At 43.0% G+C, this 19,525-nt stretch overlaps 1 protein-coding gene across 1 annotated transcript in view; it reads right to left on the bottom strand.

Moving 5' to 3' along the window:
- The window catches only part of ARHGAP20 (Rho GTPase activating protein 20), a 66,890-nt gene that overhangs the window by 11,785 nt on the left and 35,580 nt on the right, over positions 1-19,525 (bottom strand). The window contains exons 4-9 of the mRNA XM_068425336.1: positions 17,268-17,417; positions 15,329-15,370; positions 14,316-14,400; positions 11,386-11,463; positions 6,709-6,775; positions 4,578-4,760 (exon numbers count right to left, since the gene is read on the bottom strand). Coding sequence (XP_068281437.1) covers positions 4,578-4,760; positions 6,709-6,775; positions 11,386-11,463; positions 14,316-14,400; positions 15,329-15,370; positions 17,268-17,417 — 605 coding nt within the window. The remainder of the gene's footprint in view (positions 1-4,577; positions 4,761-6,708; positions 6,776-11,385; positions 11,464-14,315; positions 14,401-15,328; positions 15,371-17,267; positions 17,418-19,525) is intronic.

Genomic DNA, 19,525 nt, shown 5'->3' with positions numbered 1-19,525 from the left:
GAAGGGCCAAAGCCCAACTAGAACTTAATCTGGCCACTGCTGTAAAAGACAATAAAAAATGTTTCTACAAATATATTAGCTACAAGAGGAGAGCCAAAGAGAATCTCCATCCTTTACTGGATGCAGGAGGAAACATGGTGACAAAGGATGAGGAAAAGGCTAAGGTGCTTAATGCCTTCTTTGCCTCAGTCTTTAGTAGTAAGGTGAGTTGTTTTCCGGGTACCCAGCCCCCTGAGCTGGAGGACAGGGATGGAAAGCAGAGTGAAGCCCCCATAATCCACAGGGAAATGGTTAGAGACCTGCTATGCCACTTAGACACGCATAAGTCTATGGGACTGGAAGGGATCCACCCAAGGGTACTGAGAGAGCTGGCAGAAGTGCTCACCAAGCCACTTTCCATCATTTATCAGCAGTCCTGGCTAACCGGGGAGGTCCCATGGGACTGGAAATTAGTGAACGTGATGCCCATCTACAAGAAGGGCCAGAAGGATGATCCGGGAAACTACAGGCCTGTCAGTCTGACGTCAGTGCCAGGGAAGATTATGGAGCAGATCATCCTGCGTGCTATCATGGGGCACATACAGGACAACCAGGCGATCAGGCCCAGTCAGCATGGGTTTATGAAAGGCAGGTACTGCATGACTAACCTGATCTCCTTCTATGACAAGATGACCCACTTACTGGATGAGGGAAAGGCTGTGGATGTTGTCTCCCTAGACTTTAGTAAAGCCTTTGACACAGTCTCTCGCAGCATTCTCCTGGAGAAACTGACTGCTCATGGCTTGGATGGGAGTACACTTCGGTGGGTAAAAAACTGGCTGGATGTCCGGGCCCAAAGAGTTGCCATGAATGGAGATAAATACAGTTGGTGGCCGGTCACAAGTGGTGTTCCCCAGGGCTCAGTGTTGGGGCCAGTTCTCTTTAATATCTTTATCAATGATCTGGATGAGGGGATTGAGTGCACCCTCAGTAAGTTCACAGACAACACCAAGTTGGGCGGGAGTGTTGATCTGCTTGAGGGTAGGAAGGCTCTGCAGAGGGATCTGGACAGGCTGGATCAATGGGCCAAGGCCAACTGTATGAGATTCAACAAGGCCAAGTGTCGGGTTCTGCACTCGGGGCACAACAATGCCATGCAGCACTACAGGCTTGGGGAAGAGTGGCTGGAAAGCTGCCTGGTGGAAAAGGACCTGGGTGTGTTGATCAATGGCCAGCTGAATATGAGCCAGCAGTGTGCCCAGGTGGCCAAGAAGGCCAACAGCATCCTGGTTTGTATCAGAAATAGTGTGGCCAGCAGGACTAGGGCAGGGATTGTCCCCCTATACTTGGCACTGGTGAGGCTGCACCTCAAATACTATGTTCAGTTTTGGGCCGCTCACTACAAGAAAGAAACTGAGGTGCTGGAGCAAGTCCAAAGAAGGGCAACGAAGCTGGTGAATGGTCTGGAGCACAAGTCTTACGAGGAAAGGCTGAGGGAACTGGGATTGTTTAGCCTGGAGAAAAGGAGGCTCAGGAGAGACCTTATTGCTGACTACAAGTACCTGAAAGGAGGTTGTAGCAAGGAGGGTGCTAGTCTCTTCTCCCACGTAACAAGCGATAGGACGAGAGAAAATGGCCTCAAGTTGTACCAGGGGAGGTTTAGACTGGATATCAGGAAACATTTATTCACGGAAAGGGTTATCAAGCAGTGGAACAGGCTGCCCAGGGAAGTGGTGGAGTCACCATCCCTGGAGGTATTTAAAAGATGAGCAAATGTGGTGCTTAGGGATATGGTTTAATGATATTGTTTAGTGGGTGACTTGGTAGCATTAGGTTAATGGTTGGACTCGATGATCTTAAAGGTCCTTTCCAACCAAGACAATTCTGTGATAGCAGGGCAGAAACCAACAACTGATGTACAGCAATGAAATGCCATGTCACTTATTCACAAAATTAATATTCACTGAACAACAGGAGAACTCATCCTTTTCATATCCCCTTTTCTAAGGCAGTTGAGAATTCTTAAGGTAAAGAGCAGATGAGAAGGGGAGGATGTACGCTTTCTTTTCTTGAACCTGTGCAAAGCTACAACACTAGGAGAAGCCCAATCTCCTCTCAGCTAAGACAGATGCAGATTATTGCTCTGCAGAAGACTGTACTTCCATACAGAAACATCAGTGTTGCACTCAGGGCCTTTCTCTGGTGGATTATTCCAGGCCAGAATCAGAAGAAAAACGACACTTCTTTGGTTGTAGATCTTGCTCAGAGCTCACAGCAGCCGTCTATTCTGCTCATACTTTACATGCAGGGAATTTCTATTCATAGGTAGTGTCCCAGCCATGCAAGTGGCATTTCCTCTTCTTGCAAACTAATCAGAAACTTCTAAATAAATCCTCAGATCTATTTAACAATGTAAGATCCTTTCTGACCAAATCCCTGTCAGTTTTCAAAGACCTCCTTTCTGTACTGAGAGCAACTTGTTGAAATTTTGCTTTCTCCTTTAACAGACAATTAAATAATAATTTGGATTACAGACTAGCTGCTGACAGCAGTCAGTTCTTTCAAGTTAACCTTTAAGCAAATCAGTATTTATAACACTTTTTAGACATGTGCTCATGAGCATTACCTAATGGCTATGTTTAACTGGTAGGTGGCTGTTCCTGTTATGTGCCGAAAGGCTGCAGGAGAGGCAACAGAAACACTACAGCTCTTCCACGCAGTAAATTCTTCTGTACTTTTTTTAACCACCCTGCCAGGACAGCTGATGCAACTACACCGGCACCGTTGGTGTCCACACAGCTCCTTATTTGACATGACAGCCAGTTGTCAGTCATGTCTGCCTGTCAACACCTACCTTAACCACGGTGCACGCTGGTACAACTGGGCAGCTACCCCTCGCTGCCTCCAGAAGGGACAGCGTGTCCAGCACAGCACTATCGGTGCAGATAAGTGATGGGAGGCAGGACAGCACAGCATGTGTGGCAGTGAAATTTGGATTTCAGACTCTGCTTCCTGTAAACTTGCCCTGTATGTGGTGGTGTGCAGAGTAGTTACCTAACAACAACACAGACTTTGGCTTGCTGATCGGAAGATGAGCCCAAAACCAGATCATAACCTTGGCTCGCACATAGGTACCCTTTGCCATTTTCCAAAACTGAAATAGGTGAGTCGGAGTTAGGAAGAACACAACAACAGTGCTCTATGCAAGATAATCTGGTTTGCAAGCAGCCAGACCTACACATCACTTTAAAAGGTTTTGTCTGATGAAAGTAAGAAAGGTGAAAGGACTCAAAGCCTCTCTCTCCCACTCAGCGCAGTCCCTGTGCATGACTTGCAGGCTGCCCCAGGCTTCTGCTGCCCTAAAGCCAGCCTCGCCTCCCCTCCTGCAGCTTGCACAGCACCGCTGACAACACATCTGCATTAGAACTTGAGAGGCCTGATTTGCATTTCTATTTTCTCTTGCCAGTCAACGTCTGCTGCCAAGTGGGGCCTGTAAACCTAACTACACCCCTTTGCTAGATTGCCTCATTCTTAAAATATGCCATGAAGTAATATATGATACAAATTACTGGGAAGGGGGGGATGAAGGCGTATGGAAAGGAAATTAATTTATATAAAGTGCAATCAATTTCTGGAATAATTTGTAAGAGACATTGGTATAGCCTCACCATATTTAATTCTAAAAACATTTCAGATGGATTCTATTCATATATTGTGGGAGATCCTAGCTATTGGGGAGTGCACAGGACAACTGCATGCATTATAAATAATAATTTATTATTATATGCTCGTTAATGGGGAAGTAGGGCAGAGTTCCTAATTGAGCTGAGTATGCCAGTGTGTTAAGCACAATAAAAACACACCATGGGATGCATCCTTGCCCTACAGAGTTTTTCATCTAATGCCCCAGTCCTGTAAAGATCTAGTTTGTTTTACTCGGGAGCAGTGAGCTCATTGTGTCATTGACAACAAGAGTGCAGAACAGAGAGCAGGTACTCGTATTTTTGCAGCATCAAGGCCAAAGGCAGAAGAAAATATTACTGTCTTCATTTTACCCAAATGGAAGTGAAATAAAGAAGTTGTATTTGCTCACTTCATCTAGGTACTCAAGTACGTGCCTAGGCTTTGCCACGTGAGGGTCCCAGTAAAGCAGGGATGTAGTCCTAAGTACCTTGTTGAGATAAAAGATGCTTCCAAATGTTGCATGGGAATTCTGTGATGAAGTCAAGCCTTGACTCCTGAACCGTAAAACCACTCTGCCTTGCTACAGAGTACTGGCTGCAGAGAGAAGCTCAGCTAGTAGACTTACAAAAAATTGCACGGGAGGGATCTTGTCTTTCTTCTGCTGGTTTTAGAAAAAACATTTGACAGGCAGCTTGTCAAAATGTGACTTACAAAGATGACACCTATACAACAGCACATTCAAATCAGGGAGAGCCTCATCGCAAAATCCCCCGTGCAGCTGGAAGGTACATCTGCGTGCTCCTCTTAGCTTCCCACCAACCCGCCACCCCAGAACATTTGCTTTCTATAGCAGAGCCAGGGAGCTGTCGGGGCTGTGGATGGACGATGCTGGGGCGAGCGGGGCGATGACGTACCGTTCAGCTGCTGGCACACAGCGAGGCGGCTTGGCTTCAGCACAAACTGGCACTGCAGCTCCTGGGGCAGCTGCTCTGTCAAGAAGGACCCCTGAAGCTGCCTGGGGCAGGCACAGTGCTTTGATCCATGGGGCATAGCGTCGCGAATGTGGCTCATTTTAATTCCAAAGGGATATTCATGTCCTGTTCAAACAGAAATCATAATAATCTGTGTTGGTTTGACTGAAGACTTGCAAAACTCCATCTGCCTTGGAGGAAAAGCAGAATTTACATGCTGGCCTGCAGCACTTTCTCTCCCAATAACCTCAGAATTGATGCTTTTCTGCATATTTACATGGGCATAAATCATACACTGGCAGATACGGAGTTACTCTGTTTGGTGTAGTTAAACAGATGTAAAAGTAAACGCAGACCTATTACAGCTGTATCACATAAAAGCCCATCAGAAAAAATACAAGTGACTATTTCTGAATTCAGTGTTTATTGTTTTTTACTGCTTTACTCGTGACACTGAAAGTTTAGGTACTGGGGGCTCATATTCTGTCGAAAAAGGAGACTTTGGGAGCAGTCATCTGTCAGATTTTTGCTGACCATGCAAAATAAAAAAAAACACCCCAGTGTGAAAGTGATCTGCCCTCCCTCTCCATGGTAAGTGCAACAGCTCTCAACTCAGTCAAACGAGACACAGTTATGGTTCCTGTCTGAGGCTGAAACAGGAAGGAAATGTTAATCACAGGGCTAATGCAAATGAGCTCCGCTTGGCATTAACCAGCATCTTTGGGGACTACACAGAGGCAATTCATTTCTGGAGACACTTTGAAAAATGCCACGAGAGAGGTATTTTTTGGGCTTGTCTAAAGACCTGGCATATATTAAATATGGGTGCAATGTTAAGAGGTTCTAGTTAACTTGCACTTAGACTTGAAGATTGATAGCGGGAGAGACGTTATTTGAGATTATAGGTAATGTGAAGCCGAAGCACAGTCGAACTCTGCTTCTGATGTCTACCTATGACGAAAGCTGGTCTTATATGATAAACCTTTGCATAAATATCAAGAACAGCATCAGTTTAATATCAGATTCTTCTTTTCCAAAGATTGTAGCCTGAATGTGCAGTGAGAGGGAGTCAGTCAATTAGAAAGGCCTTGCCCATTTCTGAGTTCTCTGGTTCTATATTGAAAACCATGGTTGTGATTTTATCTGAAGAACCTACACGTAATAGTCGGAAAGACAGTGTGGTATGTTTCAAAGACAAAAGTGTTTCAAAGACCAGTTTTCATGGTCTATAAGGTGCAGGTTAGACATTTTATAAATATTAATGTTGTCTGACTCCAGCAAAGCATTTGTAGCTAAGGCTGCTTTAAGAAGGAATGCTAAGATTTACTGGGGTTAGATTTGCAGGAGGAAAACAGAAAATCCACAAAGTTTCCTTGTTCTAATCATTTGTGAACTCATATAGCACAAGTAATGCCAGGCTTCTACAGGGAAAGGTTCTTAATAACAGGAAGGGATTTGTTCTCAGTGAATCATGGGCCAAAATCAAATCACTCCATCCAATCACTTCTGAGCTTTGGGTTGATTCCTGGGGAGGAAATGTTTTGAAAAGCATTTTAGAAAGTGAATAAGCAATAATTTGCTCCTAATCAGAGGGGAGCTGTCAGCCAGTAAAAGAAATACAGGACTGGAGAGGACCTCCTGAACCAGTTAACTTGAGTTGTGGAAGAACAGAACATCTCTCAAAACTCTGCTGACTTTTGCTGAGGAGGGGAGTAAAGAACGTCCTGGAAGTGTAGGAAGAAATATGGTAAAGCTGGACTGGCGCCAGAAGAGGAAGTGAGTGAGTGGAGAGGCTGACTCTAGAAAGACTGAGGCTCATGTAGCAAAATTGGGGCAGAAATAAATGAACTTTTTCAACCTCTTAGTGACACAAGCAGACACTTGCTCTTCAAGATAAAGGATCAGCATCTGACAAGCTCCCCAAATAGGCAAATTTGCGTGACAGGGAAGTAAGAGAAAAAACGGGAAAAACAAAACAAAAGAGGAAACTGCATTTCAGTCTTTGTATTTCTTGCTTCCTTCAACACTAAAACCAGAGTGAATGTTGAAAAACAAAACCATGTCAAGAACTTACCAATAAGAGGGTAAGGAGCACCTTCTCTTCCTGAAATCACCCACAGCTTGTAGTCTTTTTCAGAGCCCTTTAAAACCAAAATTAAAAGTAAGTTTTCTAGCCATTAAGAACAGGTTCACATTAGGTTTCTCACAACATAAGGATAATCTGCACCTTGCCAGCGTGGTCAAAGGAACCCCCTTTACTTTTGCAGTGCCCAAATTTGCCACCAGCAAAGCTTCTGACTTGTGACTGTCATGTGCAATGTGGTTTATGTGACCAGGGTCCAGCTCTGAGCAGTGAGAGGGGCTGGAGCCCGTCATTTCTGAAGGAAAAGGGGGAGATTTGCCCCAGTCGTTTCACTGCTCCTGGAAGCAGAGGGATGGAGGTCACAGCCTGCGGGACTCAGGATGGCTTTTGAGGCCAGATCAAGATGTTAGTCATGACAGCCCCCCATGACACGTGGCTGAGTCAGCCCCCAACCTGCATCTCTCCCCGCTCCCAGGAGGCTGAAAATGCGGCAGCCCCCAGCATGGAGGGGACCTCTGGCCCCGGGTGCCCCTCCTGGCCCCCAGTGCCTCTGTGCCCCACTTCTCCCCACCGGCACTGAGCAACACCCAGCCCCAAGGAGAGACATGTCTGATCCCCCGGAGGGATTACAGATAAGCAGCATGAAGCGAAGGGCTGCTGCAGAGCGTGTGGCAGACAGCGTGCAGTTCGTGTGAGCTAAGGTGACCCTCCAGCTCCATCCTGAGTACCAGGGTAATCGCATCCTCCAGAACATGCTCTGGCACATGGGCACCCCAGCATCACACCTGAAACCTCTGATCCTCCATCTCCCCAGCTCCTCTATGTCCCCTGCAAGCAGGAGGAGCTCAGGCTTGTCAGCCAACAGCACAGAATCACAGAATCATAGAATGGTTTTGGTTGGAAGGGATCTTAAATATCATCTAGTTCCAACCCCCCTGCCATGGGCAGGGACACCTTCCACTAGACCAGGTGCCTCAAAGCCTCATCCAGCCTGGCCTTAAACACTGCCAGGGAGGGGGCATCCACAACTTCTCTGGGCAACCTGTTCCAGTGTCTCACTACCCTCACAGTAAAGAATTTCTTCCTAATATCTAATCTAAAACTAACCTCTTTCAGTTTAAAACCATTACCCCAGCATTCTGTGCCCTGGCAGGGCAGGAGCACCTTCGCCTGTGACCTGAGCCAGCACTGATGACGCCAAGGCGAGGATGGCACCCAAGGGGCTCCTGGCACTCAGTGCTGCCCCAAAATCTCCTCCTAGGGCTGCTGTTGGCCCTTTTGTGCAGCCCTTTTGTGTGGAAGGGCTTGGGAGCACTGGAAGGTGCTTTAAGACTGCTGAGGCCTCTTTTAAGATTTCCAGTGGAGAGGATAAATTTACATCAAAGGACACAATTTCCAGAGGACTGGAGAATGTGAATATCTTTGGGAAAAGCTGTGTAAAACTGCTGATTTGAAAGCAAATTCTAAATATTGCCTTTAGCATAAACATAGAAGTCAATGTTGCAGTTTAATTGAAGAAGGAGAATAGTACATTATTTCAGATATGACGGTGAGACAATAGAAATAAAAAGAATTACATTTAATATAAACCACTCTCAGGACAAAAGGTAATAGCAAGTGGATAAATACACTGTATGAAAAGTGATCTATTATACCTTAAATCCCTTTTCAGTGACTCTGCTAAATCAGCATAACTAAAATCTAACAGTTTTCTGGCTATTAAAGGTGATAAATACCTCATGACAGTATTTATTTAGCTCTAAAATTAAATCCTACCTTCTTTTAAACAGATTTGCTTACTATCCTGCATTGTCTGGACCTTCACCCAGTGTCCCCAAAGCTCTGGAGACTCTTTCTACTCGCTGCACGCAGCCGGTGTAATGCTGATACACCCAATAAAGCCTTCGCAGTTTGCTCTCTGACTGACAGAGTTTTCTGGCCCATATTAGCATTGCTGTTGAGTTAGCTAGCAGGGGGCAGAAGGAAAATAAACAGGCTTTGGAGACATCTCTGATGCCTCAGGGCAAGCAGCCAGGAGCAAATAAATACAGCTGAGGAGTACAAGAAAGGGTATTTACTTTTCCTTTTAAATATATGTATGAAAGGGTTCTTTGCTGTGAAGGGGAAGCAGGGGAAGAGCTAGTAAGCGCAGCTTCAGGAGGCAGACTGCTCATCTCTCGATTGCAAATGTCCTTTATGGGCTTTATGAGGCCATTTGTCAGTGTAAATGTGACTGTCCCAGAAAAATCAGCAAGTGTACTTACAGAGCTGGGAAACCCAAGGCTCTTCTTTCTGCCCCACTTGATAATTTGGAACAGATGATCAATGTCATTTTGCATGAACTAGTTGTCATTTTACCAGAGAAACCACAGAGGGAAAAACCCTGATGCGTTACACCAGAGTGAACTCAGCCAAAGTAACAGCCCCATTAATCACACAACATGTGAAATGTAGTTTTTATAATTGCCATTGAAAAGTCGTAGAGCTCCTTTCAAGTGGTTCTCTCTGGACATAAATAAAAAAACCTCGAGACAGCGCATAAGGAAAAGCTTCCTCGCAGTCAGAACAATCCTGTGAGGGGGCTGGGTGTTTGACTGATACACAGGCTATAGTTTAATTTATTTAGCTTGTTTGGTTTTATTGCTAATCTTATGATATGCCTCTAATGAAAAAGGCTTTATGCTATGAAAGTGCAGTGAAAAAATGTAGTATATTACTTGGGCAAATAATTCTGCAGGCAATATTTTACATCTTACGGATGGCTTTCATTCCTTTTCCACTCAAAATAAAAATATAAAGAGGAGGAAAGGGTTGATTGTGATACACAAAAAAGAACACAAAGCTGAAACCTAACCAGCTCCTCCTCCTGCTCAGCTGAAACAAAATATTCTCTTCCAACACTACCATTTTCCTGATTTTTCTGTACACATAATGAGGAGTGTAAATGACACCCATAAAATGGGTAAAAAATGAAGCATTTAATAATAAAGACTTGCAGCTGTAATATTGCTATATTGATTTTCTCTTGATTTTCTCTTGATTTTCGGTGCAGACTGGGGGAGACAATGTGCAATTAAAATCCTAATTTTAACTCACATCTTGTCCTTTTCACCTTGCAGTCTCTCTACCAGCTCCAGAGCTACCTTAATTGGACAGACTGCTGCATCCCAAGCTCGGGCCAGAGCCCCAGCACTGGTGTAAATGGGATGTCTGAGCCATAACAAGATGGCTAGACAGAAATTACTGTGCCTGGGAAATAACAAGCTAGAAGAATAGGCCCCTGGATGCATTAAAAGCCTGTATAAATTAGGGATAATGAATGCTAGGGAAGGCAAATTCTCAGGTTACTTCAGCTTCTGCTGGAGGTCTCCAGAAGCCCCAGGGAAGCCCAAGAGTGGCATTTTGGTCGTATTTGACTATTCACGCTCAGGGCTGCGGTAAGGAAAGACTTGTCAGATTCCATGCAACGAGATCAACATATGCATCAAGAGTAAGACATTTTTAAGAAATCTTGTTACCCAAACAGCAGATTGACAGGCCAGTCAAAAAGCTGTCATCCAAGAGCTTATATGACCAACGGTGTTGGTTGGAGTCACGTGAAACAATGAGAGAAACAGAATAAGGAAGCCAGAATTCTTGTGCCTGGCACTGATTCATCGCTACACCTGAAGCACTCCCTTGTCTTGTTTTAGAGCAAAGGGAGCCACTTGAGGCAGTACTTGATCTACTAGGAATTGCTGCATCTACTTGGTGCACTACCCTGCGTTATTGTAAATCCTGTAAAAGCCTTTTTCCAAAACAGTTTCAGGACATTGCTTAAATTGGGTGCATCCACATTCTGTGCAATCACTCAGTTACGTTCATACCTCACATCCTCCATGAGGATGGAGCCAGGCTCTTCTCAGTGACATCCATTGACAGGACAAGGGGCAATGGGTGCAAGCTGGAACACAGGAGGTTCCACTTAAATATGAGGAAAAACTTCTTTACGGTGAGGGTGACCGAACACTGGAACAGGCTGCCCAGAGAGGTTGTGGAGTCTCCTTCTCTGGAGACATTCAAAACCCGCCTGGACGCGTTCCTGTGTGATATGGTCTAGGCAATCCTGCTCCGGCAGGGGGATTGGACTAGATGATCTTTCAAGGTCCCTTCCAATCCCTAATGTTCTGTGATTCTGTGATTCTGTGAAACACTAAAGGTCCATGGATATTTAGAGTGTCTGATTTGGAGACTTGAGAACAGTGCTTATACATGTAATGTGCGGACACAGCCGATCACGCATGTTTGCACATTTTGAAACCAACTAACAAGCAGGTCAGTAGGTTTCCTGTTCACACTGAAGTATGCCAAAGGAGCTGTATCAAATTCTCACTTCTTGTGTCAAGATATCTCCTCTTAGGCATCAGCAAAATAGATTTAAAAGCATCTTCAAACATGACAGATGCCTTACAGGGATGAGAGACTTATTCAAAACTTTTAAGGCACTTGATGATCTTTGGAGGTCTATATATTAACAAGGCACTTTTGCTTCATTTCAACAATAGTGAATTGCTATGATAAAGGATTTAATTAATGTCCATATCCTAAAACTTGGAAGAAGTGCAAGAGAAGATTTTATTATTAAAAGTGACTACAAAAAGACTCATTGAAACTGGTGCAAGGACTTACGTTAATTCCCAGCTGCTGCAGGGCCATGAGAATGACATCATTCGCTGTATCAACATTGGTTACACTTAGAGTTTTTGACTGTGAATAGAAAAAAGGAGAAGGGGAAAGTGGCATTAAAAATTTGGATTTGCAAAGAGTATCTGAAGTGCAATAGCTATGCATAATTCATTGTTGGAAAAATTGAGAGTATCCTGTTAAAATTTTACTTGATAAATAAGTTATACTACATAAAGATCCAGCTGTCTGAGACTGAGGTTTGGTTCCTCTGCTTTGTTACATACTTTCTCTATTTGCTCCCTGCTTCCCCAACAGCTCCATCAGAAGGGAGAGTGCCATGATTACCGGGGTCAAGACCTCCACATTAAAATATGCAAAAAGATGCAGCCAGTAACTGCACTTTAGACACTGCATGAGGGAAATGTCATGGTTTGATTAATTTAAAAGCATGCAAGTTTCCTTTGACAAAATGAAACACTTCAGTGAGTTTTTTCAGTGAAATAAGAGGTTCTCATATCAATTGTTAATCATTTCTGTGCTTGTCTACTGAAGATCTCCCTGGTAAGAAAACACTGTACATAGGCTGTTCATGGCTATATCCTTTGCCACATTCTATATAGATTTCTCAAAGCTAGATTTGGCTTAGTATCAGAAGCACTTCCTCTCGGTAATTTTTCATCCAGTTAAAATGCTTCCTCTCCAGCATCCTCCAGAATCTGCTGATTGGCACTATGGAAAAGCATGGATCAGCAGAAAAAAACACTTTCTAAATAGTGTTTAGAAACCAGCATGAAGTGCTGAGCTTTGTGTCAGATGAAGTGCTGCTTTCCACATGGCAGTCTTTCCAGAGGGAGATTTCAGCACCTGCTGCCTGGCACCTGTATTACTCCCCTACAGCTGGGCAATGCTCTGTACCTCGGCACCACGGGTTGCCCTTACGCAGGGCAGCGCATTTCAAACACATCAGGATTAACAACTCCATCCTCAGCCCCGCCGGGATGTGGCAGCACCGCTGCCATCACCTTGCAGAGGTAAAATAAAGTGAGGAGAGCATGTCCAGAGTGTTTTTTGCTTGCACCATCACACCCACCCTGGCCTCGCTTCCAAGCAGCTCCGACACATCAAGCACAAGTTACTAAGCCCTCTTTAGAGGCAGGCTAGTTTGGCTCTGCTCACAAGACTACACAGCTTTTGGGTTGCAGCTGGTCCATGGCCAGCCTGAAGCCCTGGCAGAACAAACTCAGGCCCGCTGCAGCAAACCGCCCAGGCGTATCCAATGGCCCAAAGAAGGGAAGGTGCCAGAGCCACGGTGTAAATGTTCACTGCCAGTCCCAAGACGGTTTGCTGTATCCTGCTACCCTGTGTAGCATATCAATTTTATACTGGCCATAGGATGTTCAGGTGAAACAAACCGCTGACATTTGGCATTTAGAAAAGATCTGAGCTGTACATTTGTTAAGTCTCTTGACGGTAACAAGCTGCCATGGCAATCAAAGGAAAGTAGTGAGAATACTGTATCTCTTGCTTCAGGACATATCTGAATGCTCATACCATAAAAAATTTAACATTTGCCTGAAGCAATGACATCTGGCTGTCAGGAGTAGGTCAGCACATTTGCATAAGTTTTGCTCCTGGCTAGAATATAAAAAAATGGTTTGTGTCTTGTGTTCAGCCTTCCCTGCTCTTCAAAAATGAAATAATTCTTGGGCATCTCCAGCTGCTGTAGCACAGAGACCACAGTGCAATAAGAACTATTTGCATCACAAAGTTTCCATCTGCTCCTCCAGTCTTATTACTGTTAATAGCTAGACTACAGTGTGTCATTTCTAGGACTGTCAGGATCAGGAAACCGTATTTGGCACATGAGCTAATTATAGCTAAGGAGAAAAGACATTTTTAAAAAAACCCAAACAAACTCTGGTACAAGAGTGCAACACCTGAGTGCATGTATGATTTATAGACATTTATACCCGAGCACACCTTGATCTGCAGTCCTGCATTTGAACTATGACAATTATTTTTTATTAACATTTGTCTTAGCAACCTGGCAATTCTAACTATTATTGTTTACCTTAATAATGATTTTCTGAAAAAAGACAGACCCCTTTACCCTTATGTCTATGCAAATACAGAATTCTAAGTGGAGTTCACTGTTAGGCAAAGACCTCCAATGAAGTCTAACTCCTGTAAAAATTTTTCATGTCCTTGCAAATGCTCTTCAGGCTTCTGAGCATGAAATACAGATCCTAAAAGCACCGTTAGAAAGAAAGGACAAATATATAAGATGCAGAGGAAGAATGGACGGATTATCACTGAATGCTAGGATATCCCTAGGGAACTGGCTACATACAAGAACTTAGTTTAAATTGTTTAAAAATTACTCAGTAAAAAAGGTGCAAATCACCCTGTGGATGACCTTTCTTTACCAATTTACCTTGTGCTTATAAATTTACCAATATCAGTTAGTTGATGGAAAACATGCTTAAGGCAATTTCAGGGTGTTCATATACACAGCTTTACTTACTTACTATCATTATGAACAATAAAACAACTTTGCAGAACCAAATGAAGACAGCTGTGGGTTTAGATCAGTTTTACAAGCAAAGAAAGGGTACATGGTAGTGGCATTTTTGAAGATGCTTATGCGTATGTTCTGCTAGAGGTGTTTCTTGGGACTTCACACTGCACAGTCTTTAGTTTGTGTGCCAGAACCAGTATTTCTTACCAAGCACATCGTATTTAAAAAGGAACTCATGTATTAAACACAGGAAACAAACATTTCAGGGCTGCATATGCCGAGTCTTTTAAAGGGGCTGGATCCTTAAATGAGGCTACAATGCAAAGGAACCCTCCCAACATCCAAAGGATTTATAGGTGACTAGTACCCACAGGTGATGTGGATTTAGACCCACGTTTAACTCAAGAGCACTTACATATGCACAAGTTCCCACGTCCTTTGCAATTATCTTCAGAGGAATGCTTTTAGAATAGTCCTTCTCCTTCTCTTCTCTTATTCGACTGACAAAACAAGTATAAAACAAGTAAATTTTTAATATTGTAAACATAAACAGCAAGATGAAGATTTAAACAGCAATCAAGCAATAACTGGATAAGACGCAGACTGTTTGCAGATGTACTGCAGTAGAAAGATCTCTGAGGACACGAAAGCACCCAGCAGTATCTGGAAGGGATGCTGACTGTGGGCCCCATTAATGCCCTGTTGTATTAACATTCATTGTAAAGTTCATAGTAGAAATCAGTATAAGCAGCTCCTGGAATCAGTTACATCCCATTGTACAGACCAGTTCAAAAGACTTAACAAGAGAGGAGGGGATTATAAATCATCCCCAGCAAGGATGATTTAAACAACCCCAGGAACTCTGAGGAATCAGATAAAGACACAAACCTCAACCAGCAGAACTCAGTGACCAGAAAACAGAACCACCGCTAGCAGTTTTCTGTCCAAACACTGACTGAAATAAGACAGCTCTATTTACGCAAACCCTCCCACCATACTGTCCAGCTTTGGATCCATTTTGTAAGACCAAAATACAGCCAGCCATGAGCAGCAGCTAGGTTAGAGTAAGAGGTTCCAGAGCTGGGCTTGCTTAAATGCCATCACCATGGAAAGAGCCCCAGTCTCAGCTAGAGCTATGGTGGCAGAGGCGCCTACAACTGCGTAGGGAAGGGACCATGTGTGATAGGAATCGCTCCAATTTTGTGCTGAGCCATATTCAGGCACAGGGAAGCATTTCCCTCCTTGCGTAGTGATTGTTGCATGAACGGCACATATCTTCTGCAGGGAGAAGACATGAGATGGTTTTTTTCTTAATAACACTTGAAAGACCTTATCTATCATGATGGCATAGCTACCACAGCTTGTGAATCACTGGTCTAGGTGACTGGCACTCTTTTCAGTGTTTTCAAAGACTGTATAATAAAGTACCTTTGCAAAAAAGACAGCCATGTTTCCTTTTGTTCTGCAGACCTGCAAGAATTATAGAAAAACAGGCACAAATAAGCCATCATTCTAACACCAAAATAGCCCTTGTACAAACCATGGTGGAATGGACTCCTTCTTGGTTGCAATTTCCATAAATACCTGCAAAAACTAAAAGCTTTTTCCAGATTTGAATGAAAAATCTGTTTCCCTGCAAAATCAACTGCAAAGCCTGCCATGGAGATCAAAAGATCCAGTTACCAGTTTTTATCGCAGAATTTAAATCTTTACCAGTGATTTCAGTAGGAAATGGGTTGAGTTCTTAAAGTAATGTCCAAATAGAAGAGAGCACCTTAAAATAAGAGCTTAATTCAAAGGTTTAAAGGTATTTCTTCAAGTATATAGACTTCTTTCCACTTTAACTATTCTAATTATTTTCTTATTTATTACTTGGTTTATCACCACATTACAAAGTACACATAACCCACAACGAAAAAAGGTCCTATTGCACTTAGTAGGGTTTAACTTTGGACATTTTAAGGCTTATCTCATTTATCTTTATATCATTTATACACTTTCAAGGATACAAACTGTCCAGTTAAATGTAGCTAATAATAGGATAGTGCAAGGAATCTAACCTAATTTTGCTTCAACTTTCTTGATTTAAATCCTGTCCCAGATGGAGTAACTGCTATCCCCACTGCTGCTTCTGCAAATCAAGTTCTTCAAATTTTCAGAGCAGGTATTTAGGGAACTACAAACCTACTGAATGATGCTGTGAGGGGAATGCACTTTATAAACACTAAAAATATGATTCTGCTTTGGCTGCTTCAATTCTGTCAGATATGCATCTATGGACTCACGCATGGCGTTCTAGATTTTTCTGTGTACTTCCAGACAAAATAATTTCACTTCTATAAAATCTCTGACTCTGTTTTGATTGAAGCTACCACTTTCCTATCCAACTACTTTCTCATAGGTATAAAGGATTACGTACTGTCTCTGGATCAAAGCTCATGTTTATTGGCAAGAGTTCAACTGAAAATCAATAGAAAACTTCAGCTTTGTTTTAGGACTATTAAGTGAAAAAAACATAAACAGCACAACCAGCTCAACAGAGAGCAGTTTGTGCACAGCATTCTCTTTGGATTCGGACAATGTGACGTGCAAATTATGCTGCATGTGTCAGCTTTTGCTCTCTGTTGGTAAAGAGGAAAATGCATTTTCCAAGACCCAGCCAAATGACTGTAGCTAAGCAGCTGGGATTTCAGCGGGATGGTGCCCTCCCTTATCCAAAGTGACAACAGAGCCCTCCCGCTGAGATTAAAATTAGCCTAATCACTGAAATTACCTCTACAGCCCCTACGTGTCCTATAGTCAATGCTGCAAAGGCAGACCAAAAATCTTTCTCTCTATTAAAATTCAGAGATTCTGCTTGAAGAGGAATTTTGACATTTTCTCTGGCACAATTACATTAAAAAGAGAAATAGGACAAGGTCAGTATTTCACTGTATGTTTCTTGCTATGTCCAATACAAGCTCTTCTGTTTCAAAGTGTCCTACAAGGGTTTCTTTGATCCTTTCACTAGGTTGGCTGTTTCCTATTTGTAGTTTATATTCTTAATTAGCCAAGGTGTTTGTCAAATTATAAAAAAAAAAGTTAATTTCTACTACACAAGTTTGCAGCACAGACAGCACTTTGCCAAATCACGTATTTTCTCAAATTTTTAAGTGATAAACAAGTTTCACTGCAACATTTGCAGAGAGACAGAAGATGAGGCATGGAGGGTGACTTGCTCACAGCAGAAGAACGACTTGGTTTAAGAACCAATAAGTTCCTGCTTCCCACCTTCACTGGTGCTGAAATTAATCCATGATAGTCTTGTTACCTGTCAGCCTAAAAACATTTCAGCAACTTGGTAAATAAAACATATCTCAATTCTTACCTGAAATTTGCCACACAGTTGGTGGTGGGCCAGCCCAAAACGAAGGACCTCTCTGGGTCTGTGCTGCCTTCACAGACTTCTTCTGTACAAAATGCTGTCCACATCTCACAGAGACGAGCTTGGCACTTTAGTTTGAAATGAGAGTGTGACCTGCCGGCAGAAATTCACAGATATGTCACACACATGAAAACATAGCAAGGCAGGTTAAGCAACTCAGAGTTTCTTCTTCTGTCAGGCACATGTGAAACTTGCATTGGAGCTGAAGGAAGAAGCACTTCTGCTTTAGTGAAAAAAACCGACGTTTTATTTGGGTTGCATATAAAAATGTAACAATTTCTCATCTAAATGGGATCAACAGATATCTTATATGTGGGATAAATAGGTTGCTTGTGGCATCCCTGGACATCTCCCTTGTTGGGGGAAAACTTCTGCGCGTGTCTAGAGCTCTCCTCCAAATCTTGCCATGAGGCAAAGACTGCCGCTTGTGTTGGACCCTCCTTTCAGTGACTTTAATGCCATTGAGGAGTTTACAGTATACCTGGATTGCTTAGCCCCAGGGTCAACAACTACGATGAGTTTAAGCAGTGACAACCAGGCCAGAGCAAAACGAAGCAATCCCGAAGAAGAACAAGCAGAAAACTGCCATTTGTGTTAACTACAGCACAGGTCACATAAAGACTCCATGAACCAGCTGCACGGTAGCTTTAGGCCCACACCACCTGGAGGATGAGGCAGGACTTCCTGCATTCTCAGAATATCTACGCATAGACAAGGAAGATACATAATTTCCTCAATTTTTTAAAATTTGGCCCTTCCTGTATTTTATCCTACTAAACATTAAAGTACAGTAAAGGTCAAATTTACAGACTTTCACTTTTTTATTTCAACTCTTTTCTTCCACTTACTTAATTTCTCATGATAAGTCTCCTTCCTTTGTAGGATCGGTGGGTGCCAGTGCTATGCGAGAAACAAGTAAAAATCTCACAAAGTCAGCCCAGCTCTGTTGCAATGCAACAGCCACTCACTTCAAGGCAGGTTTGCACCAGAATTACCTGAGCTACGGTTCTCCTGGGCCAGCAGGGAAAGGCTGTAGGAAAAGTGTCCCCTTCCTGAAAATGTTTTGCCCTTCTAATCCAAGGACTGCAAGCAAGAGCATGTCAGCTCATCACTGTATTGCAACTGTGCATGGGGACAGTGCCAGGCACCACGGTGATTAGTGCTCTATAAATAAATATGCCAGGTAAGCAGTTTCTTAGAGCTCTGATACACATCGACTACCTTCTCTGAGATTAGTCTCATTCACAAGGTATTTGATTTAGGACAAACCGAACTGACAGAGTCTGCAACATGAAAGTATTTGAACCTTGCAGCTTTAAAGAGGACATAGATGAAGTACCCTGACTGGTCTGAGGTTTCCAGCTGACATTGTGCTAACAGGTGTAGTGGGGTAGTGCCCCACTAATAACCCAGCAGCATTCATGGTGGTGAGCAAGAAAGGACCATCAGTGCATAAAAGGTGCACTTCAATTAGATTGCCATAAAATACCATCTCAAGTTCATGTATTTTTTAAACTACACCATGGTGTTTCCCGGGCAGCTGCACATTTCACTTCTCTTTATTACGTTTTGTTACCTCATCAAAGAGAAACTTAAAATACAGGAGAACATTTTAACACGCTCGTCAACAAATCAGTTTGTGATGCAACAGGTAAGATCTGTCAAGAACACAGAAATAACTGTAACTGACTGATCACAGAATGAACTGTGAAAATGTAGATTTACAAAAAAATACAGCTGTGAATTCTAATGTAGATGTTAATAAATGGATGCCTGGTTTGACTCCACCAAATCAATCTGCTGACCTTCCCTTTCTCCTCAATTTCTTTTTCCCATTACCCAGTACATTGAACTCTCTACATGCTGTTTCACTTTTTTAACATTTACAGTTCATAAAGCCAGACCCCTACAGTGCCAGTAGCGGGTGTCAGCAGGGCGTTGGCAGAAGCACAAAGATCTTCTCCAATCATGCTTGATGTATATTCTTACCCTGTTTGCCATGCCTAGTCACAGCTCTCAGCTATTATCAATATTCAAGTGGCCTGGTTTCCAGAGGTGCTGAAACAGTAGCCTCCATCAACATCTAAAGAGCCTGAAGTGTAATTTTATCTCTATCAACTGCCATGTCCTTTACGCAGTCCATGGGATCTCAGCATTTGTGAAATGTGGGTCTTCTATTTAAGTGCCAAAGCATTACCTCT

Source organism: Nyctibius grandis, chromosome 2 (genome assembly GCF_013368605.1).
Source record: "Nyctibius grandis isolate bNycGra1 chromosome 2, bNycGra1.pri, whole genome shotgun sequence".
NCBI lineage: Eukaryota > Metazoa > Chordata > Aves > Nyctibiiformes > Nyctibiidae > Nyctibius > Nyctibius grandis.
The sequence above is the reverse complement of the archived record's forward strand: the minus strand, read 5'-3'. Positions and strand labels throughout refer to the sequence as shown.